Genomic DNA, 24500 nt, shown 5'->3' on the forward strand with positions numbered 1-24500 from the left:
GTGGGAGTCTGATCTGAGAGCAGCTGAGGCCTGAGAGAAACTGGAGCAGCAGATCTTTAAACTGAACGTCGGCAGCAGGACAGAAAGGTTATGGGTTATAAAACACTAAGACTATTCAATTTAATGACCTCGTTTTCTACCAGTTTGGAAGACATCAGTGAAGTCATACCTGCAGCCCAGGTTCTCCGTCTACTGAACCCATTTGCAGCTGATCAAGTTTCATGATTCAACATCATGACTCAGCACAGACTCTCTGCTATGTCCCCTGTCCTATATTTGCATTCTTAAATTCGGTCCTTTCTCTCAAAGTACAGACTGTACCTCAAGCGGAAATAGAGATCATTTTCTACATTCTGTGTTGGCATCGGTGAAATCTAAGTCACAGAACTTGCTGTACTTCAGTGAAACCTCCAACCCAGGCAGATTATACTGTACAACGGCAAAGAATCTGGATGTTCCTGCTTTTAATGTCACTCGTCTGTCATTTGTTGGACTGAAGCTGAAGTGCCCTAAAAATCAAGTTCAATGAAATGACATTTATAGAAAAAACTGCAGAAAAAAGCACTGCAGTAATCGTAAATCTCTCTAAGCAAATGTTTGTCTGTTTGATTTTTTGACATGACTCTCACCGGCTTCCCGCTAAAACACGGTCAGTTCAGACAGAGCATCACAAAAAATGTTAGATCTTTGGTGGAACAATGCTGCGTGCCGATTGGCTCACTGTATTGAAACTGGGTATTGAATGACGAGGCATTTTGCGACACGCGAAACTTTGGAGGGAATTCGGTCGGTGACTAAAAAGTTTTGAATTCTGTAGCCAGCCCTTTCGTTGGCAGTCATTTAGTCGTTTCCTGTATAACGGTAGTTTAATTTAAAAGAAATATAGACCATTTATGATCCATCTCTGTGTTAAAGAGAAGCCTCAGTCCCAGTTTTTACGCTCGTAGAGCAGATCTCCACCGAGCAAACGCGCCGCTTATGCGCCGCTCTCGTTTCCGGTGTAGCCACTTTCATTGGTTACAGTGGAAGCGTAGTTTGAAACATCCGTATCCGTTACGCGTGCAACGTAGCCGGCCTGTTCATTGTGATAATTGCAGTTTGTAGAAGTTTCAGTTTTAGGAGACATTAGTATTCCCGTCCCTTTCTCTTCTCTCTCTCTCTGCTGTAAACAGGTAATATGTTCTCTTTATTTGGCCAGGGCGACCTTTCCCCTCACACACAATAAAAAACAACAGCACTTAAACGACAGCTATGGATGCCAGGCAATAACACTGCGGCTGGTATTGACTTTCTCTCCACAAGTCTGAGGCTCATGAGGAGGATAAGCGGTGGAGCAAAGCTAATCCCTGCTCTCACACACAGGTTCTTTCTTTTTTTTTTTTCTTTTTTTAAGGAGGAGCAGAATTAATTGTTGAGGCATCAACAGCAGGTTTTTGTATTGTTCGCAAACCAAAAATAAACTTCTTAAACTTTTTTAATGATGCGGTTTGCACAGTTACTCAGCGCTTTATCACATAATATAATATTTATTAACCACTTAGTGTGAGAGTGGGCAAGTTGTGTTCTTATGCTTTTGTGTTATGGTTAGGACATGCTGATAGGAAAGACGTGATGGTATGAATGATGGGTGAGATGTGTGTGTGTGTGTGTGTGTGTGTCACGAGATCAGTTTGACATATATACTGTATGTTTTATAATGATGCACCTTAATAAGTTTTACATAGATACTGTATGTTTTATAATGATTCACCTTACTAGAGTGGCTCTATAATCTCATGTATGTATGTAAATGCAATGACAATAAAGGCATTCATTCATTCATTCATTCATTCATTCATTCAAAATAACACACATCTCAGTGAGCCTTGTGACTCTGTGTCAGGATCGTTTAGGGTTGAGACCTGTGGAGATATACAGGCCTATTTCAGAGACACAAACAAACTCATTCAGTTCTTAAAAATTGTTTTAAAAAGGTACTGTGCTCGAAATAACCGGAAGCGAAGTAACATTACAATCCATGATTTCGACCCAAACCACGACCTTTTTCTAAACCCAACCAATAGTTTTGGTGCCTAAACATAACCAAACTGCGACTGTTTTACAACGTTAACGACATGCTTAAAACCACGAGCTTACATTCTGTGGTTTAGATATGAGGACGGAAAACAGTCCTGTGGCTCGTATCTTCTGTCAACAACAGAGGCGCGAATTTATGAAGACGCTCCCATTGGTCATTTTAGAACAGAGGGGTCAAACTCAATTTCACTTAGGGCCACACTGGAAACTAAGAATCACATCAAGTCATGTGATTCTTGTTTAGTTTATTCACATGCTTTTATTTCATCGAAAAAGTCAAGGATCTTTTACAGGATTATTGCGTGTCTCATATAGCCTTCTCACTTACAGCTTGGTCCACATAAAGCCCCAAAGAAGTAACTTAGCCATCAAAGAAAAAAGCAAAAAAAAAATGCACCAAAAGCGTCTGCAAAAGTGACAAAACATTGAAAAAAGCTACAAAAACTAAAGCGGGCCAAAATTTATTGTGAACCTAAATTGATATGCGGGCTGGATCAAAAACTGCGAGGGGACAGATTTGGCCTGTGGGCCTTGAGTTTGACACATGTTTTAGAAGGTAGGAATAAACGGCCTATATAGTCATTTTAATCAGGAGAGACTTCATATAAGAGTGAAATAAGATTAATGAACATGGTGCATAATGGGTTGATATCTTTAGAATCTAATAATACGATTAGACTCCATCACAATGTTAATTTATAAGGGGTATAGAGGCCGTAGATACATAGGAATATACCCCGCCCCCAACCACCCAATGGAGTCTAGCCACTGGTGGAGGTGTTAAAGGGATAAAGGAAGCCTAAAGATCTGGATGGATGTGATTTGAAGCGGGGCTTGGGATGGAGGAACCCTGGGTGATGGGAATGATGAGTCAAGTCTGGTTGGTTTAACTGAAAGAGTAAACGCCCACATTCAGCTGATGACAATGCAGCTGATTAGGTTGGGAGAGAGAGAGAGAGAGAGAGAGAGAGAGAGAGAGAGAGAGAGAGAGAGAGAGAGAGAGAAAATGTGAAGCATAGAAGTCTTCCTGAAACAATTTACGCTGAGCGTCACGTGGTTTGGAGGACTTGTTGTTCCAGTCATATATCATTGGTCCAGAACTTGTGTAGCCTAGCTTAGCACAGAGGCTGGAAGCAGGGGGAAACTGCTAGCCTAGCTCCATCAAAAGAGAAGCAAATATGTGGTCTTCACATGTCATCTTGTGTGGTTTGTAAAGTAAGGCGATATAACCCTGCATATCAGAGAGGAGTAAAGCATATTTTGGTGTGATTCTTTGTCTCCTAAGTACTGTAAATCCTGGCAGTGTGAAGTGTGTGTAGACGCTGATAATAACAGTAATAATAGCACCGTAAGCATAATAAAGTAGCTCATCAGTTGAGGTCAGAGGAGCTGGATTCCCAAGAGGAGCTGCTGTGGGTGGAAGCTGCATGTTAATCTTCTCTGGGATCCTCCGGCTGAATATCAAAGCCTGGTTCATTATGGATGGAGGCAGCGTGGCTCTCTCCCAGAGGCCCCGACTCTCCTGCTCCGTCTACCTGCCTGTTTAGTGAACGCCTCCCCGGGCAGCTGGGGCTGCGTTCAGGAACCTAGCCCCTCTGATGTGCTTATTAGTGATTCTCTGGCTTCCCTCTGTGTTGGCCTCAGCTGTGGCCAGCACAGCTGCTACTGTAAATGTCAGCAAGTGAGCGTCCTCATAGATAATTAGGCCATTTTACACGGGAGGGTGTGCTTTAACGTCATGATTGGCACGACTGTGATGCCCTAAAGACCGAGGCGCTTGCGTCGAGACTGTGCATGTGCATTTGTGCTGATGTTCAATCTTGTAACCAGTTTATGCAACTGAGCAATCAGAAGGAACATGTGGTACTCAGTAAGGCCAATTTATAGCCTAGAAATCTAGACGCACCCTAGAGGAGGGTATTTTGAATAGAGAGGGAATTTGAAAGACAACCGTTTATCCCTCCCCTCGGATTGAGCCCTGCCAGTGGTGAGTTCCCAGACCCAACATCGTGATGTGGGTCTGAATTGTCAGGCTAGCCAATTTATGCTTCTGCGTTAAATCGTCGCCATGAATACATACATAGGTACATGGAGATCAGGGATCGACCGATACTGTTTTATCAAGGCAGATACCGATACGATTATTAGTAGTTAATGACACAGATAACTCCAACACAAAACTTTGTTTGAATGCTTTAAGCAATTATTTAATAAATCAGAAACGTTCAACATAATACCCAGCAAGAGATAGTCAGATAGTGTTTTGGGCGGGACATTAAGTCAGACTCAGTGGTGAGTGAAACCGAAGCAGAGGGACAGACACAGAGCTGTAGCCGAGCCAAAGTAGACCACTTTTTAATTAATTAAAGGTCCCATGACATGGTGCTCTTTGGATGCTTTTATATAGGCCTTAGTGGTCCCCTAATACTGTATCTGAAGTCTCTTTTATATAGGCCTTAGTGGTTCCCTAATACTGTATCTGAAGTCTCTTTTATATAGACCTTAGTGGTCCCCTAATACTGTATCTGAAGTCTCTTTTATATAGGCCTTAGTGGTCCCCTAATACTGTATCTGAAGTCTCTTTTATATAGACCTTAGTGGTCCCCTAATACTGTATCTGAAGTCTCTTTTATATAGACCTTAGTGGTCCCCTAATACTGTATCTGAAGTCTCTTTTATATAGACCTTAGTGGTCCCCTAATACTGTATCTGAAGTCTCTTTTATATAGACCTTAGTGGTCCCCTAATACTGTATCTGAAGTCTCTTTTATATAGACCTTAGTGGTCCCCCCCTAATACTGTATCTGAAGTCTCTTTTATATAGACCTTAGTGGTCCCCCTAATACTGTATCTGAAGTCTCTTTTATATAGGCCTTAGTGGTCCCCTAATACTGTATCTGAAGTCTCTTTTATATAGGCCTTAGTGGTCCCCTAATACTGTATCTGAAGTCTCTTTTATATAGGCCTTAGTGGGGGAGGAGCTAATTTTAACTACTTTATATACTTCATCATATTCGGATAACTCATCATGCAATTTGACAAATCTTTATCTGCAAATTTATTAATCAGAAACTCCAGATAAATGTCATAAAAAGTACAGTATTTCCCTCCGAAATGTAGCGTACAAGTGCCTCAGGAGTTTTACTTAGATCCAGTACTCGAGTAGATGTACTTAGTTACTTTCCAGCACTTGCTGATCCATTGAGCAGTTAGTGTAGTAAACAGTGAAAAGGTAAATGACTGCATCCATGGCAAGAAATAACCTCTTTAATAACAATAACAATGTCAATCAGTGAATGGGTGAGAATAAGATATGAGGGAGACCTCGTGCCTGGGTGTTCTTAGGCCTGAAATCATTCAATCTGGGGGTTGCTGTAATCCAAGGGAAGAGGTTTTCGACCCGACAAAAATCCTCCATTACCCTCCTAAATGCTGACTTTATAGTGAAGTCTCAAATTTGACATTCGTCTGTAAAAGTGTCCTCTTCTTTTTAGAGTGATGCAGAAAACCAGAACAGCTCGGCAGAGCGAGCAGTAACCTGCATCCTCAGGCCCAATATGTCAGAGAAACGATGATGATGATGATGAAACTCCAGGCAATTACTTTCGCCCAACGTGGATGTATAGCATTATGGAGTTCGACTTTTTCTGTTGATGGATGGAAGAGAAAAAAAAGTCAAAGAAATCTGGAGTCTGGCAGTCTGGAGACAAAGAGTTCTGGATGCTGAGAGGAAAGTCAAAATGTTTATTAATACATCGTTTTCTTCCAAGACATGTTACAGTGAAGTATTTGCAGAATGGCATTACAAGAGGATGGACTACGAGTCCAAATTCATCCGGAGTTAACATCATCTTGATCTACAAAACAATGGACTGCCTGCGTTGTTTTGTTTGGATCTTTTTCTCTTCACTCTCGTTTGAGGGCAGCAGCTGCAGATGTTGAAAAAGGCCAAACTTACTGCTGACCGACAGCACTGATCCCTCACTAAATGAACAGACTGACCTCTGACCTCCTGTGTATTTACGGCCCTGAATGCATGTCTATTTCCTGACTGTTGACATTTAACTTGGAGAACAACTCCAACATGACTTCATCTCTTTTCGTCCGGTGTACACCCAGTGAGCGAGACTTCATCTAAACTAAATCTCCTCTCAGCAACATTTGAACCGCCACTTCAGCTTCTTTTCATGACTTGCGGTTCAGCCGCTTTAGGTTTTCACTTGTTTTGTCTGAATCTTCAGTCCTTGCAGCACGTTTACTTCAACTTTACTCAGTGATTAAGTTTGATTTATGGTTCTGGGTTGAATCTACGCTACGGAACCGACATTACGCTGTGGCCTTGCGTTCACCTCCCGAGAAATGTAACGCAGACTGCAATAACTGTGATTGGTCTGCTTGGCCGTGTCTTGGTAGCGTCACATTTCCCTTAGTCAATATCAACGACGTTTCATTTCCGGGATTGTGCAGGTGCTGTCGGAACGTCCGCCGATGTCTGTCACCTTCTGCTTTCTTTGTGTTGGCGTTCTGAACTCCGGTGGATTTGTGAGGACTATGGTTAACTGCTCCTCAGATCTCTGCAGGGTAAATCCAAACAGCTAGCTAGACTATCTGTCCAATCGGAGTTTTCTGTTGCACGACTAAAACAACTTTTGAACGTACACATGTTCCACCAAAACAAGTTCCTTCCAGAGGCTATTTTGCAGAGGTACCGTTGCTCCGTCCGGCGCATAGTGCGGCCAAGACGATTGTGATTGGTTTAAAGAAATGCCAATGAACCAGAGCACGTTTTTCTCCCATCCCAGAATGCTATGTGGACTAGACAGACCCTCCTCCGCAGCACAAAATAAAGGAGAGGGTTAACTTTTCCTGCTACAGCTTTCTGACCGTGGTCAGAAAGCACAGGGGAGACACTTTGTTTCTCCGTCTCCGCCGATGGAGTCGGAACTCGCTCCGGAGCTAATCCCGTTCACTCTCTCACTCGCTCTACCGCACACTCCCCACACACACACGTACCGGCTTTGCTATACTCTTAAAAAGATGTGCTACAATGAGGCAGACACACCAGCGCACAAGTTCAAAACCTCTCAACGGTGTAGGCCACTTACGTAGGCTGCAGCATAGAGCCTACGTACAACTATATCCTTTACACTTAAACTGACACTTCAACTTCACTAGTGATTATTCTCTCTTCATCTGAGATTTTTGACTTTGCTCGTTTGAAAGCCATGATGTCTCTCTCTCTCATGGGTGGGCCAAATTGTTTGGGTGGGCAAAGCAGAGAAAGGGGAGGTAACCTTGCTCCTTATGACCTCATAAAGAGAAGATTCCAGATCGGCCCATCTGAGCTTTCATTTTCTCAAAGGCAGAGCAGGATACCCAGGGCTCGGTTTACACCTATCACCATTTCTAGCCGCTGGGGGACCATAGGCAGGCTGGGGGAACTCATATTAATGTTAAAAAAACTCATAAAGTGAAATTTTCATGCCATGGGACCTTTAAACTGACACTTCTTGGTGGTTACACCCTAAATCGAAACTCCAAACAGCACTTGACCACCATTTTAACTGCCACTTCAGCTTCTTTTACTTCTTTCAGTGCTTCAACTTGAGACAAAACTTTCTTTTAGAATCTTTAACCAAAGTTACTAAAGTAAATAATGTGCACTTATTGTTTTCAGAACTACGGATCCATCAGTGCTCACACTTCATTCAACACCGACATACTTCAACTTTGAGCAGTTCTGTTTCAACTGCCCATTAAACTTTTCCAGAACTTGTTTTCTAATACCTTTATCTTTAGCTTACACTGCCAAACACAGACGTATTTAAATCATCCTGTGTCCTGTGAAAGAATTGCTTCTGGTCTAATGATTTCACAGAATAAATCAACTTAGACGTGAACGGAACCAGACTTGTATTTACATTTTAAATGCTTTGTTGACGTACATGTTTTTATCGATTTACCAGGTCTCATTTTAATGAAACCCGCCACATTGTTTTCCTGTTTACTGCAGGCGGGACGGGTCAGCTTGAGCTGCAGCAGCAGATTAATAAAGAGTCGAACAGCAGCCACAACAGTGTTCACTGAATAATGTATAAGAACGCCCGAGGTGCTTGTTGGGTTTCTCTCAACAATTAACAATGTGGACGCTCCAAGGCTTTAAAACAAACAGTCTGTCTGCATTGGGATTTCTCTGTACAATAAAAAGTTCTTCTTAGGACATTGTATTCCCTTCCTTTTGGCTGCAGTTTTTCGGGGGAAAAAACCCTGAAATTTGATGCAGGAAAAAGTGTCTGGTGTCTGCAGACTTCTGTACTCTGAAGCCTCGAGGGGGTGGAAGCCGCCGGCTGCTTGATGTCACACCTCAGTCTGTTCGGGGATGGTGATGTAATCTTCATCTGAGCGTATCTACTTGGCTCAGTCTGAATCTGCTTCGTCAGTCATTTCTCCGTGCAAAAACAACCCGAGGTAAAAAAGCCTGAAGCCGCGGGGCGCCTGGATAGCTCACCTGGTAGAGCGTGCGCCCCATGTACGCTAGCGAGCTTACAGAAAACATTCAGCAGTTACATTGGATGTTTGGAGTCCAGCGTTCGAATCCGCTCAAATGACACAACTCAAAAGTTTGCTTTGCTTTCTGTCCGAACACACCTTCAGACCGCATCACATCCTTGTGGACTCAAAGTGAATGAATTTAGATGATTTTTGTCTGTTTCCAAGGTCAGGAATAAACTGTCCAACTTTTAAAATCAAAATAAACAAGAAGTTCTACAGGTGCTCAGAATCATGGAAAGTTCGAAGATGTCATCTGAGCAAATTCCAAACCGCTCTAAAATGTCATGGCCAGTCCATCAAATAGTTGTTGAGCTATTTCCCTAAATAACAAAAATTTCAACCTTGAAGCTGTGTAGGAAAATCAGGGGACAAAGTTAGTAGACTTTATCCATTAGAACGTCTGCACACATTTTCATGGCAATCTATCGAATATTTGTTGAGATATTTCAGTCGGGACCAAAGGTGGACAGACTGACCGGCCGATTGAATGTCTGAAACATCCCGCTTTGTTAAAGCTTTGGTGCGTAACTTTTTTTTATAATAATAAACATCCGTTACATTCAAGCCATTGCCAAATGACTAGGCTACAAAGCTAATTAAGACGGCTCCACAAAAGTCTCTCTGTATTTCTCAGCATGGCTGGGTTTAGAAATTGGTGTTGTCCGGCGACTTTCGCTCGCAGAAACTCTGAAGAGTCCATCATGTTTTTTGGAATCCTCCGTGTCCTCCTTGGCTACGTAGCAACTGCGTGGAAGGAGGGGTGGGGGGTTGTGCGCGATCACGGAAGGCTTGTATCATGTGGACGCGCCGACAGAATTGTTGTCATTAGAATTCCCCATGGGGGAGACAGAAACTACGCACTATAGTTTTAAGTATGCTTTAAGTATTGCATTGTTTGTATTGTGAGTTTTGCATTTGAAAGTATGTATCTATTGATGAGTTTGTGTTCTCTACTGTCTTTTCTGTAGGTGTCGAGTTTATTGTAAAAAGGTCCATTTAGGGACGTGCATTGCAAACTAGCTTAGGCTATAAATGCTTTGATGTGTGGAATAGGTCTATGCTACATACATGTGCCTATACAAATAAAGAAAGAAAGAAAGAAAAGAAAGAAAGCCACACAAGATACTTATAAGTTCAAGTCACAGAATGGTAACAGGTTAAATCGCTCCTAGGAAAAAGCTTTCTAACTTTGGACATCTATAATAATTTCATGCCTGACCTGTCTAGAACTCTTCAGGTCAGTTTCAGTCTGAGACTCAAACCACTGTGTCACTTTTACAGCTTTTCATCACACAATTTTAAAAATCAGATGTGACGTCCAAATTAGGGTTGTCATCATTCGCGCAGTGTGCCCCTGGTTTAAATCTGAAACAAAAAGTCCTTAGTTACTGAACAGTAGCAGCAGAAAAAAAAAAAGACAGTGACAGTGAATCGCTCCACCTGTCCTCGAGTTCTCCCCACAGACACGATAATGAGCAAAATCCTCCATCTGGCAGCTCGCTTACAGCAAACTCAACCCAAAAACTGTTTGTGTCTCTGAATGTGCTAAATTTAATTCTGCTCTAATTAGTTTTGTGTCGAGAGGCTGCAGAACAGGCTGCGCTGTGCCTGTGCTGATCAGAAACTAATCAATTAGTCAGTCAGATGGTTTGAGACAGTCCTGTCTCCTGAAAAGAAAAATACGTGTTACATGTGTATAAGGCAGAATACAAGACATTGTAGTTTTGAGAATGCACAAGCAGTTTGCAGGCGATTACTGACGAGCAGCTAGCAGTTAGCCCCTGTGACTGATCGCAGCTCTCCAGAAGTCGAAGGAGGATAGTATTAAGTTTAAGCTAATGCTAGCGGCAAGCTCCTCGTTGGATTTGGGGAAGGTTACATTTCAGCAACCTCAGCAAACGTTACCAGAGATAACATGTTAGTCACACATCACGAGACTAATGTTAACATCTAGCCAGCTAGAGCTGATTAAATCTGACAGAAACACTTCAACGGTTAGCAGTCCCCAGATCAAATGAAAATTTGATGCTGCTTCCGTTGACTACTATCTGAAATAAGACGGCAAGCACGCCCATCTCACAAAATCTAAGATTAATGGAGGCTTACTGGGATTAGTAACTGTAAAGCCTCAACCTTATTTGTTATTTATGCATATCAGGAAATTTACAGCGCTCTTGCTCAGATCATACCCATTTTTGAACTCTGCCTTTATTTTGATCTCAACTTCACAGCTGTAAATTTCTGTGACTGCATCTTGCATGGTTGGAGCGCTCTCGCGGTGACAAAATCTGGACGCAAACAGACATATAACCACATGGCAATGTATAAGGGTCACTGTCACGAATATGGCAATATTCTGAATTTAATACAGGTCATGTAAACAGCATATTCTGTTTGGATACATAATTTAAGGCCCTTTTCTGAATTTAGCATTATTCGATTCAGACGTGCGATATGCCGGTATTATTCTGATTTTAGAAGCATTATTTGGACATGTATACAGCGCATAAGGAATATGCGTCTCAATAGGGGTTTTTACGCTTTGCAGTTTGCAGGGCTGCGGTAGAGATGTATGCCCAAAAGAAAAGAAGGAGAAACACACAGCTACTTTTAAACATTATGAAAGACTTGGGTATCAACAGGTTTTTGGATATGCACACACATCGCAACACCAACATTTTCAAGAACATTGTTGAAGGAATGAAAAAGGGAGGCTGTGTGAGGCTTCGCACAGTCCAACAAGGGTGCCACCGGTGGAAAATCCTATTAAGCACGGCTGCATTTAAACGGGAATATTAGTGGCTTTCATTAGCCATGTTAACAGCTTAGTCGGAATATTGTCTTTTTTTGGAATAAGGGCAAAAAAACTGAATATTAAGGGCATGTAAACGTAGTCCGTGTAACACAAAAACATACAGTATGTGTGTGAGTTCATGTAGATGTTGCTGACAGTGTGCGTTCCCATTTATAAACTCTGCTGGAGGGCTGAACATTACATAAAACATGACAATGCATTATTTATCAGAAAAGCACACTCACCCGCTCTGCCGATTGTGCCGTGCCAAAGAAGATGGGGATGAAGGCAAGCCAGATGATGCATGTGGTGTACATAGTAAATCCAATGGGTTTGGCCTCGTTGAAGGTCTCTGGCACGCCACGCGTCTTTATGGCGTAAACAGTGCATGTGACCATCAAGAGGATGCTGTATCCCAGCGAGCAGATGAGCGACAGGTCGGAGATGTCACACTTGAGGACGCCACGAGCGTTCCCGGGATCCTGCGTGCGCTGCTCCCCGTAGTCCACAAAGGTGTGCGGCGGGTCGGCGGCGAACCACACGAGGACACCCAGCAGCTGAACGGAGATGAGCGAGAAGGTGATGGCCAGCTGGGACGCTGGTGAGATGAATCGTGGTGCTGTCACCGCCTTCTTGCCCTGCTCGAAGATGCGGTGGATGCGATTGGTCTTGGTGAGCAGCGCAGCGTTGCTGAAGCACATGCCGAGGCCCAGGAAGATGCGGCGGAAGGAGCAGACGACCACGTCGGGGGCAGCGATCATGGGGAAGGTGATGATGTAACATAGGAAGATGCCCGTCAGCAGTACGTAGCTCATCTCCCGGCCAGAGGCGCGAACGATGGGGGTGTCGTTGTAGCGGACGAAGGTGACAATGACAAAGGTGGTGGCGATGATGCCCAGGATGGAGATGAAGACGGGCAACAGCGCCCAGGGCGAGTGCCACTCCAGCTTGATGATGGGGATTGGCTGGCAGCCTGTGTGGTTCTGGTCGGGCCTCTTCTCGTATGGGCAGAGCTCGCAGGTGAACTCGCTGGCCTGGAAGTGGTATCCCTCGCAGCGCTCGCAGTGCCAGCAGCACGGGACGCCTTTCACCACTTTCTTCCTCTCGCCGGTCCGGCAGGGCAGGCTGCACACTGAGGCCGGCAGGGAGGAGTCGCCGGTGGTCCACTGCAGGGCCTCCATCTGAGGGGAGGGAGGAGAAGGAACCAGGGTGGTCAACATTCATCTTCAAACCGAGAAGCTGAACAGCTCATTTAACCTGGGCTAAATCAGGATATGGATAGGTCAGGATATCAGGATATGTATGCTGCAGGGATGTCACACAAGAGTATACATTGTTAAATGACTATAAAGACAAAAGAAAAAAAACAAACGGAAATTGAATCCAACAGAATTATATTGATATCACGATAATGACAAAGACTTTTGGCTTTTGGAAATTGTTCTCCCAAGTCTTGGCAATCAGGACAATAGCATGGACAGGACAGTTTTTCTCTGCTTCTAAACAAACCAATACGTCTCTACACTGTATTGATCTGAAGATATTAAATATGACATAAAACAACCCAGTCTCACGGCAGTTCGTGAAATGGTCACGTTATTTAATCTATTGATTTATGTTCACGGGGATGTTTTTGTCGTGATGGCCAGCACGAAAATGTAAACTGATTTAAATGGGAAGCATATGTCGTGGTCACAGCACGACTACGATAGCGAGTAGTATGAAATGCCGAAAATCCGCGTAAGGAGGTTGGTTGGGGCAGTGGTGGATGGGTCAAACAATTCTGGACTTTCACCCCGGAGGCCGGATCGGGCGTTTTGTTTCCCTGTTAACCGTCCCGTTATTGTTGCGCGTCCCCCGCGGCTGTGTCCCTCCGTGTGAGGCATCCTTCCCCCGGGGTGTGACGTTTGCTTTCCCCGTTAATCTCCATATAGACCATTTCGTGCTGGCCACCACGAAAAAAAACGCAATTGGGCGGTGGACTGAATGTACTCCCAGGCAGGGCTCAACCTTAACTTTTTTCACCATCCTCCCTGAACCGTCCCGAAATACAATCTAAGCCGTCCCGAAATAAATGTGGACATTCCCGAAATTAATATCCTTGTTTTTATACATTATCATTAGTTAGAATAATTCAAAGTGACCTTTAACATAAATAAAACATCATAAAAATGATTAGATGATTAATCATCAACCTTTTGGCCCAAGTTGGTAAAAACAGGACTGTTCTTTAAGAAGAAGTTGGCCCTTTTCAGGGCCCTATGCAAAAGCAAAACAAGTTTTACACAAGGCCTCCAAAAAGCTAGAAACGGCCCTGCTAGCTGGTGTATCTAAAAGTTGGAGGAGCTGCTGGTCAATATGCACCTGTCATGGGGAGATGCGTAGCGTGTTGCCAAGGATTAATTGCGATGGAGAGATCTATTTGCAGCCTTCTATCCCATAGGGGATGGAAAAGAGAAAGTACTTTAAGTAACGTTAAGTGTTAATGTCAGTGACATGATTTAAGCTATTTATAATCATGTTGGCCCCAATTCCATCTTCCACAGAATTATATTTAGTACCAACTCCATTATTAGGCTTTATACATTAAAGTTAAAATCATCATCATCACTTCAATGATGACTTGGTACACTCTGGTCAACTTCACTGTTTGACAGATGCTGACAAAATAAAAAATTTAGATGATTGGTACTTACGTTCAGATGCAGCTGATTGGTCCAGTGTCCGATGACCTTATACTCTGCCGTCGACATGTTGTTGATCTGATACTGGAAGATGTCGTAGCGTCCGGGAGCGTCGCCGTTCTCGTTGAAGGTGACCGGAGTCCCTGCACTTCCTGCAGAAACACAAAGAAAACCACAGACTGAAGCTCAGACGTTGTTGCCAAAGATTTATTTAGGTGTCTCTGTTAGCTGGGACAGTAACTTTCCATCATTTTGTTATTATCATGTGATTAAGCTTGTGAGCAGTATAGCTTCCTGATGCTAACCGCTTGTATCCTGCTCTTCCATGTGTCTGAACTGCTTTATCCTTGCAGGGCAGCTGGATTCTCGCAATATCACGAGATAACGCAAGAATTGTGGGATCTCATATTGTACAAAATAAAAATCCAACTGGTCAGGCTGCAAGTAATGCATTTGTGTCTGAACTACCAGCTTACCAAACCAATCAGCGTCCGGTGAGGAGCTACTGGCAGTTACGGGCGTGGTTTAGGTGTGTGTGGACGGGTGTGACTCTTCGTTCAGAACAACATGGCGGATGTGATAGGCGGAAGGTTCATCCCATCACCTGCCAGGTATTTTTTTTCTTTTCCAAACAGTTTCCAATGACGGCTTCTCAGATGGTTCTATGTTATCAAACCATCTGGCGCATTGGGTTATTATCCAACATCACTCATTGGCCAGTGTGGCGAATGTACCTTTGGCTCTTTAATCTGAGTTGTGGCTTACTGATTGGCTCCAGGTCCCTCAAAGTGCTCCTTCCTCTACAGTGTTAAGAAAACGTGAAATGCAAGACAAACAGTTATGCCAACAAATGGAGGTGTGGGATGAAATGTGTTTAGCGTGTTTAGCGATATTTTGTGGAATCTGTGTGTTAGAACATATCAAAGCACTCCAGGAGGTTTTTTTCCCTACCACATGCACACATCTAGAGAAATTTGGGGTTTGGATCTTGCTCCAGGACACTTCCACATGTGGAAAGGACCACCAACCCTGCAATGTATGGCATACTTATGATTAGAAATCAATCTAACGAACATGAATCCAAACTAACCACAGTCTCGGTTCTCTCTTGAAGACTCTTCGTGATGTGGTGAATGTGTGGTGAACAAAGTATTTGTTTTTGTATCTGTCTGTGTTGTCTTCTAAAGCAGTAAGCTCTTATTTTCTCTCAGGTTTTTGTGACGACGCAGGTTTGACTCATCTTTTCTTGCCGGCTCGTCACCAAAATAACCACATAAACCTCTTGTTGCCATATTGGCAAAATCAATCCTGCAAAGTTAAAATTGCATGCTGTTTGACACTGTTCACACTTAGCCTGCAGATTGATCATATTTTAGAAAATAAACATCTGAAACTGACTTCAATCAGTCTCAAAAGTTCTTGTTTCCAAAGTTCTCCTTAGCAGTGGAGTAAAAACTGCAATTTTCTGTTGGAACACTTAAAATAATGATATTCAGAGCTTTTACACCCTTATATTATCCTGTAAAGTGGTTTGTCACCTAAAATACTACACCGAATAAAGTCCTATATTCCCATGATTCATGACGCTTTAATTTGTTTAATTCATGAATCTACAAGTGATACAAACAACATCATTTTGATTCTTTACAGATTTTGATTAATAAATGCAATGTCTGGATGCTCAAAGCAAGTTTTGTTTCCTTCTGAGAGAGAAGTTTTATGAATGTCGAAAAAAATGTGTTTTTTTCAAGGTTGACAGGAAGACAAGGGACACTAAATATTAGTGCTGAGACAATTTTACAGATCCAGAGAACCTTATAGCACTCTGTAAGAAATCTACTAAAAACATGTATTGTACACTGACCATCTCACAGTGTTCATCCAAACCTGTCACTTAGAAATGAAATGTATATCTTACAGATTAAAGTTTTGAGGAAAATGTTATGCCTTCTGAATTATTCATTTTGTATTAACACATTTTCGCGGGAAAGGGAAGTTTGAGGTCCTCTGCTAAGCTGCTTCCCCTTGGGACCCGACCCTGGACATACGGATAAAGATGTATGGGTAATGACTCAACGAATTGACGCATCTGGCGATTCAAAAGTTGTTGGTACTAGGGGTGTGACGAGACACTCAGCTCACAAGACGAGACGAGACACGAGATTGGGTTCACGAGAATGAGAAGAGACAAGATTTTAACACTATTGTAAAGAAAACTTCAATAGAGCTCAACAGTGTGGTTCCGGAAGTAAAAATGCCACTGATTAGGATTGAGATTATCATCCATAATGTCTAAACCATCCGAGGTAGACTGACCACGAGCTACGTGGTTGTGAAATGAAAGTTTCTGCTCCTGTAGAGTCTGTATGAAATCAACCTTGTTTTAAGAAAAACGTGTTTTATCTGTGATTTTACGGAGAAAAACTACAGTACCCACAATCCTTAGCATAACACCAACGTCTCCGATTGGTCTAACTTGCTGTTACCATAGAAACGTTTACCGTACCCGTGAAACCGCGAACGGCTAGAGCGAGCTTCTGCCATTGGAGTCTATGATAGTTTCTCTACACGGTCTTGTACCTTTGCCTCTTTTGCTGATTTCAAAATGTTTTTTTGCACCAAATCAAATGTTTTATGCTCACTATTCATCTTGTAGCTTCTTGGCTTGGTTCCAGACTTCAACCAAGCCAACGTCAATGTAAGAACTGAATGGGGAAAAACGCTTCCGGAACCAGAGCCGTTAAAAAAGTGGGCAGTCACTGTTGAGCTCTATTAAGAAATATGACTGGAAAAATAGTCTCTACTCAGAGAACCAAGGTTACAACGTAACCAAGCGTTTCTTTGCAGGAGTAAACAAGGAAGAAGGCTGCTCTTGTATCGATTTTTAAGACGAGGGGAGAACATTTCTCTTTGTTTTTAACATCATTAAAAGTAAAGTTTGGTTTTGCTTTCAGCGAGTCAGCGCCACTGCACGCTGCAGTCCGTGTGTGTGTGTGTGTGTCGGGCGCGAGTATGAGTGAGTGAGAGAGAGAGAAAGAGAAAGAGAGAGAGAGAGAGAGAGAGAGAGAGAGAGAGAGAGAGAGAGCGGCCGTGTAGCATTAGACATTTCTGCAGCAGTCTATCGTTATTACAGTCACCAAAGTCATTAGCTAGCACTTTTATTTTATATTAGCAACACCTAGTGGCTAATATTCACAGGAGAAAAATGACAGACAGCCATCGTCTCTTTCGTCTGGGAACTCACTCCAACCGTTTATTGCATGCAGGCACACACGTTCTGATATGACGTCACTGTGTATTTAACATGGATTTGCTACTCATATTATCAAATATGCTTAACAGGCCGTACCCTCTAACGTTCTAACGCTGGGTTTTACCGGCAGCTTTGTAGAATTGCAACTCCGCTACCGCTCTGCAAAAGTGAGCTCAGAGTCAACTTTGGCAAACGGGTGGGGGATCTTCTATGCTAATTTAGAGGTCCAAGCCAGATGTATTATAAGACCAGCCAGGTCAGACTCCGTCTACTGGCGACAGCTCTGCACTTGTGACTGATATTGCGAGACTATTTTTACCTTGACGAGAAGTCTAATCACATTTTAATCTGTGTTCTTGTCACACCTCTAGTTTATACTGATTGTGTCTGCAATTCGGTAACAATGTATTTAATTTGTTTTCCTTTAATACCATCTGCACCTTGTCCTTTTATACATCTTGGGTGGATTGGATAGCTGTCTGAGCTCCAAGAAGCAAAGTGTAAATGCTTCCGAGAAGCATTCAAGATTGTTAAAGGTCCCATGACATGCTGCTTTTGGGATGCTTTTATATAGGCATTAGTGGTCCCCTAAAACTGTATCTTAAGTCTCTTTTATATAGACCTTAGTGGTCCCCTAATACTGTATCTGAAGTCTCTTTTATATAGACCTTAGTGGTCCCCTAATACTGTATCTGAAGTCTCTTTTATATAAGCCTTATTGGTCCCCTAATACTGTATCTGAAGTCTCTTTTATATAGGCTTTAGTGGTCCCCTAATACTGTATCTGAAGTCTCTTTCCCGAAATTCAGCCTTGGTGCAGAATTACAGCCACTAGAGCCAGTCCCACAATGAGCTTTCCTTAGCACGTTCCATTTCTGTGTCTGTAGCTTTAAATGCTATTGAGGAGGAGAGAGGGGGGGCAAGGTGGAGGGTGGGGGTGTGGCCTAGACCAACTGCCATGCTTCACTTGTTTCCAAGCCATGATGTCTCTCTCTCTCTCATGGGTGGGCCAATTTCTCTGGGAGGGCAAATCAGAGAAAGGGGAGGTAACCTTGCTCCTTATGACCTCATAAGGGAAGATTCCAGATCGACCCATCTGAGCTTTCATTTTCTCAAAGGCAGAGCAGGATACCCAGGGCTCAGTTTACACCTATCACCATTTCTAGCGAACTGGGGGACCATAGGCAGGCTGGGGGAACACATATTAATGTTAAAAAAAACCTCATAAAGTGAATTTTTCATGCCATGGGACCTTTAAAACTACTTAGGGAGCTGGTTCGAGACAATATATAATCAGTATGTATAGTCTGTTTCCTCCGTCATGCCTGTCAACACAATTAAGGCTTCACATTTTAAAATCCAAATTGTTGGGAGTGTTTTGAACATTGCAAAGAACACACAAATGTTCAGTGAATCCTCCTAAAACTTTATGTTTTGTTTTCAGATTCAGCTTCTTATTGTTTTCACTGTATTGTGTTATTATCTTACAGCAGTGCTGTGCTTCTCGCCGAGAGGAAGAGGAGCACACTGGAGCAGAACAAAAAAATAAAAATAAAACAGATTTATAATGAAGTGAGTGGGCGCCGGTTTGATTCTATTCTGCCCCGATTTCCTTCTTCAACATGAATAAAAGCATCACAAATCACATCAGCGTGGCGATGAATCACCAAAACTAGCCTCAGGATGTAAACCCCCCCCCCCCAACCACCATTACCACCTCTTCCTCTTTATCCACCCCAACTATCAGTTGATACAGAATTAACATCCTCGCTCCACATTATTTCAAAATATGGTAATCATGACAAATCTGTGGTGACACATGCTGCAGCTTTGTCATTAAACACAACAAGGCAAACCACAATCAAACAATCTGTTCCGTTGTTTTAAACAACACATACTTTACCAGACTGTTCTCATGAAACATTCGTACATATAGCTACGAAAAGTAAAGCACTAATTTGTAATTTGTATGCACATATTTATTGCAGTGAATGGATGGGTCATAAAACACAACACTTTTAAGCCAGGGAGCAGAATTCGCTTCCAGGGACAAACAAAATACTGTCACCGCTGCCAAAACGTAACCGTCGTCGCTGCATGACGCTCACTTTTTGTCGGCTAAACCCAACTGCCATGGCACCCGGAAAGGACCGTCATTTTGCGGTGTCCTGTACCCAGCTCACAGTGACCTTTGTCGGCTAAACTCAACTAGCAACGGACGCTGATCGGACCACCATCTCGCGGTGCTCTGTAACCGGCTACCAGAAACCAATTGTCGGCTAAACTCAACTACCAAAGGCCGCCGACAGCTTACGGAGCTCTGTAGCAGGCGTCACGTGACCAGCCTGCGGTAGCCTAATTTCGTAAGATATCATACGAATTGGGGTGCCTTAATTTTCGTACGATACCAAACGATCCTGTTCATGAGAATGTGTTGACTTTACAGACAGTAAGTTCTAACTAAGAACACGTTATGCTGAGGATGTTAATGTCTATCCATTTAGATCAAACTGTGAGGCTAAAAAGAGCCAACTTTTCTTCTCAGGAGTAAGTGGAGACCAACTCAGAGCTAAAATATAGTGAATATTGGACTTAGATTTAACATGTCTCCAATGAGACAATCATGTTGTGGTAGGAAGCGGTTTGCCAAATCTTTATAAGGTATGTCAGATGTTTTCAGCTTGTTCCGCTGCATCAAGTGGCCAAAAATCAATGAAAGCAGATTTAATTTATGAACCCAGAGTTTTGGTATGTTTTCCATGGGTCAGGTCCTACCCTGACTTGGGTCTCAGGTTGGGTCTTGGATATTAGTAACCAAGTGGTTACTACTCCAAATTGGTTGGATTCGTCATTTGAGAGCTATGAATATCCATAACAGATTTCGTTGAAATCAGTCCAATAGTTGTTGAGATATCTTACTCCAAAGCGTTGGTCTGATGGACGCACATTGCCATTCTTACGCCAGGAACAGACTGCCCGCGAAGCACCGCGTAGATTCCTGCCTGATCGGGCATCTGGCTATTCACACGGTCAAAAAGCGATCCTTCTCCTCTCCACTCTCCAAAACGTCTCTCTCTCTCTCTCTCTCTCTCTCTCTCTCTCTCTCTCTCTCTCTCTCTCTCGGTCCTCGTGTGTGTTTGGTAGTCATCCAATAACAACCCCCACCAACTCCAGCCAGGCCACTCCACACTGTGTGTGTGTGTATGTCTGTCTGTCTGTCTCTGGTGTGTGCCTGATTGCCTGTCTCCCTCTAGACACAGCTGATAAGTCAAGACAGGCAAAATCACCCTAAACCTGGGTGCTTTATTTTGATAAATGTTGTCCTTATAAAAAGGATCTGTGACGTCTATTATGTGTTTCCACCTCCAAGATGAATCTCTCGTCCTCCATGGTGTTGTAAAGGAGACGTGTACGGTACTGGGGGGTTTCTTTCGGTAAACTGACTGGATGCTCTCGCTGTTTCACTTCCTGCCCGGCCCCGCGACTCACGTGAAAATAGCCCTGGCGTGTACTGTGTGTTTAGCGGAGTGGAGTGGAAAGCTGCTTCACACATGCTTCTGGGACGCGCCGTGACGCGAGTGGTGGAATATCAAGCATTGACCTACATGGCCGTGTTTGCTTGCGGGGGTCGTGGCGCCTCCGGAACGCAGCGCAGATGCGCCGGGTGGAAAATGGGGGTTAGGCCGGTTACACACTGGCTGCGTGGCGTGTCCGTTTATATTTCGGCTTCCATGGTAACAGGTTAGAGCTTACACACTGCCTGCGTGACACGCCGAAAAACGCGTGCCTGCTAGAAATAGAACCGACGCCTATTTTTCACGCGACACGCAAGCGTTTTGGAAGCATTTCCAGGCAAAATAGAATAGGAAAATATGTTTATATGTCGTTTAGACACGAATACATATTAATAAATGACATTTTGATGTTTGAAAGTCTCTAGGTTTTGATATAAATGCAGATATATAAATGTAATAAAAAAAAATTCTAATATTGCACCTGTCAATACACAACGAAATATTCTGTAGCCTATTTTGCCGTCAATACTGCCGACGTTGTCTTTGCTGTAATCAAATCAGTATATATTTATGTTTAACATGGTATTTCATTTTATCAATGGGAAACATCCATGTGTCCAGACAAGGCTAGCAGCAGTAGCACCGCGTCAGACACCTTTCTGGTGTGTAAAGACAGAAAAATCCACGCAGCTGACAGAAACAGAAACGCCACGCTCACGCCAGGCAGGCAGTGTGTAACCGGCCTTAGGATCAGCTGTGATGCATATACGCGTTGTTTTCACTGAAGGGATCACCCCGCTTCCCAGCATTGCACGCTAGTGGGCTTGCCACCAGTTTCTCTTCACTGACCAGCAAAGACAACAGTCTACACCCTCCTACTACCGCGGTGGCTGCACCTGATTGGAAGATTGGTCTGTCTGCTCCCGGATTTTAAAACTCGTTTGGAATACGATCTCTTATTAAACGAAAATAGTTCACCGAGCCAGAGATAGGCCACGCAGTTGCTAAATCGGTCTTCATTTCAGATCGACAACGGTCGGTTTAAAAGACTTTCGCCAGCTTTTGAGGCGTCGAGCCGATGCTGGCTCCGTCGAGTTGCCCGCTCCTCATTTGCATTAAGTTGAATCCAAGCAACTTCATGCAAATGAGGAGCGGCCAACTCGACGCCCCCGCTTCTCCAAAGTCCTTGCGGCGCTACCAGTATGCATAGCACGGCTGCTCCCATAGAAATGAATGGGAAGCGTGGAAATGACGCCGACAGTAGATACGTACCATAAGACATATCTGATCGGTTTCTTAGAGGACCACCAACAATTACAATTTTTGCCAGCCTCTCTTAATGACAAATACGTTTTCCACTGAGGCTATGCCGTGATTTGACCCATAATATACTCAAGGTGACGTGTGAAGTTCTTACGAGCTGTGAACTTTATTTCCAGACTGTCTGGTACCTTGCTGCCGCCAGTGCTGTCACAGCTGCAGTTTGTTATCGAATCAGAGCAGAAAGAGGCCTGATGCTCCATTAATCCACTTGTTTGAACTGAATGGATCCGACAGCAGCAGCAGCAGCAGCAGCAGCAGCTCGTCTTCACTGAAACACAGCGGAGCGAGGCCTCTGAGTTTTATTGAAGCGGTCCCCCTGTATCGATTGTTTCCGTGAGACCTCGGCGGTCGGTCGGCGTGGGCGTTCACAGCTGCAGCCTGGCAGCTGGCCCATTCATCTGTGCGATAACCCGCACACACTCTGCTCTCACCTCTGCATCCTCGCTCTGACTGCAACTCATTCAGGTTCCTGAACTCGTCGTTCAGCCGTTTTGTTGTTCCGTCAATTTTTGATCCCGCACCCGATTACCGTAACGTTTTAGTCATTCCCCTTGAAATGTCTCGATCTCACATGAACAGTGAAATATTTCATTTCCATTCAAGCTCACACATCGGAGAAAAGCTGACATCTGCTTTCACCAGATTGTTGCCATGGTAGATTTCTAATTTTGGTAGATCACAGTAGGTGGCTGCTGATGGTAGATTTTGTGAAAAAAATATAAAAATAAACAGTGTTTAAAAGCCAAGCAGAGGGATTTCCTAAAATGTTGAACTGCTCCATATAATCGAGAGGTTCACATGGTGCAGGAACAAAAAAATGTCTCTTTTTCTCTCTCTGGCTGTTTCCTCTTCCTGCTTTGTTCAGCAGTTTATAAAAAGCTGCATATTTGAAGTGAAGACACAGCGGGAGATGAGAGCTCCTCACATATTCATCACTCACCTACAGTATTTGCACCCCTCCCCCCTCCTCCTCCCTCTCATCCCTCCATCAAGGATCTGACTGTAAAGGGTTTCTCTTCCTGCAGCTCCACAGGGGCAGTCACGTTGCATCCCTCTTAAAAACGGCACCAACAGGCTTTTATCGCCTCTTAGAAAGCATCTGCTGTCCAAATGAATCAGGGGGGAATCTCCCTGACATCCCCCCCCCCCACCTTTCCTTTACGCTCAAACAGGACGTTACAATAGGACGGCTCTAGTAAAGCGAGAGCTAACATTAGCACAAGCGTCTCGATTAGCCTCTCGACGCTCCTCTAAAAATAAGCACATGGGCAAGGAAGCACACGGGTGAGCAAGCGATAAGCCCCCCCGGCCGCTAACCGCCACAGAGCCCTCGCTTCGCCCTGGATTCGCCCTGGATTCGCCGCATTTCATACACAGAATTATGGGTAACCCCGCTGCCCCCGCGCTCAGAGAAGTGAAGCATAAAAAAAACAAGAGGAGCAGCTCGAGTTTGATTTATGTCAACGTTTGATGTATGTGAAGGTTTAACCGAGCATGCTGTTCACAGATTCATGGAGGGAAAGCCCCAAAAGCAGCGTGACGTGTGTGTGTGTGTGTGTGTGTGTGTGTGTGTGTGTGTGTGTGTGTGTGTGTAAAGGCCTTAATAAGCTCAATCAGGCACAAACCACACATGAACCGCCTGCTGAGCCAGGATTCAGTCACGATGCATGTGTGCTGCTGCAGAAGAAGCCGCAACCGGGAGCTTCACGGAGGAGATGTTCCCCGAGGCTGCACATTAACTCCTTATCATCATCTTCAGTTCAGCCCAGAGTCCACAAAAGGGAAGAATTAAGCCCATCTTTGGCCATCCAGAGTCAAGCTAAATCCTCTAGGTCAGGGATCTTCAACAGGGGGTCCAGGAGCCCCTGGGGGGGGGGGTCCTCAGAGTCAATGCAGGATCGGGCCTCCAAATGATTGTTAATTTTTGAAAGTTTTAAAAAAAAATGTAAAAGTCTTAACATGAATCCAACATATTATTAGTAAATATAAATCCCCACTGCTTACTGGCCCATAGGTAAGGTAGTCACTAAGGCCACCTACAGATCCAGTTCATCCTAAGGATTCACTGTGCCACATGTATTACATGTTTACATGTACATGTTTACATGTACTACATTATTATTTGAATAGCTTAGTATTCTATGCAAAAAGGTATGTATAAAGGCTTTAGGCTGCCCTACAAGTTGTTGTAGACCCAGCTTAATATGCAACTTCATTTTATACAACATATAGTAGGGGGTCCCGGCTCCGTCTCTCTTTCAGTTAAGTGTGTGTGTGTGTGTGTGTGTGTGTGTGTGTGTGTG

At 43.7% G+C, this 24500-nt stretch overlaps 1 protein-coding gene across 1 annotated transcript in view; it reads right to left on the reverse strand.

The window, feature by feature from the left end:
• grm8b (glutamate receptor, metabotropic 8b) overlaps positions 1 to 24500 on the reverse strand; it is a 158656-nt gene that overhangs the window by 10881 nt on the left and 123275 nt on the right. The window contains exons 8-9 of the mRNA XM_039809785.1: positions 14119 to 14258; positions 11668 to 12603 (exon numbers count right to left, since the gene is read on the reverse strand). Of these exons, the coding sequence (XP_039665719.1) occupies positions 11668 to 12603; positions 14119 to 14258 (1076 nt within the window). The remainder of the gene's footprint in view (positions 1 to 11667; positions 12604 to 14118; positions 14259 to 24500) is intronic.

Source organism: Perca fluviatilis, chromosome 8 (genome assembly GCF_010015445.1).
Source record: "Perca fluviatilis chromosome 8, GENO_Pfluv_1.0, whole genome shotgun sequence".
NCBI classification, from domain to species: Eukaryota; Metazoa; Chordata; class Actinopteri; order Perciformes; family Percidae; genus Perca; species Perca fluviatilis.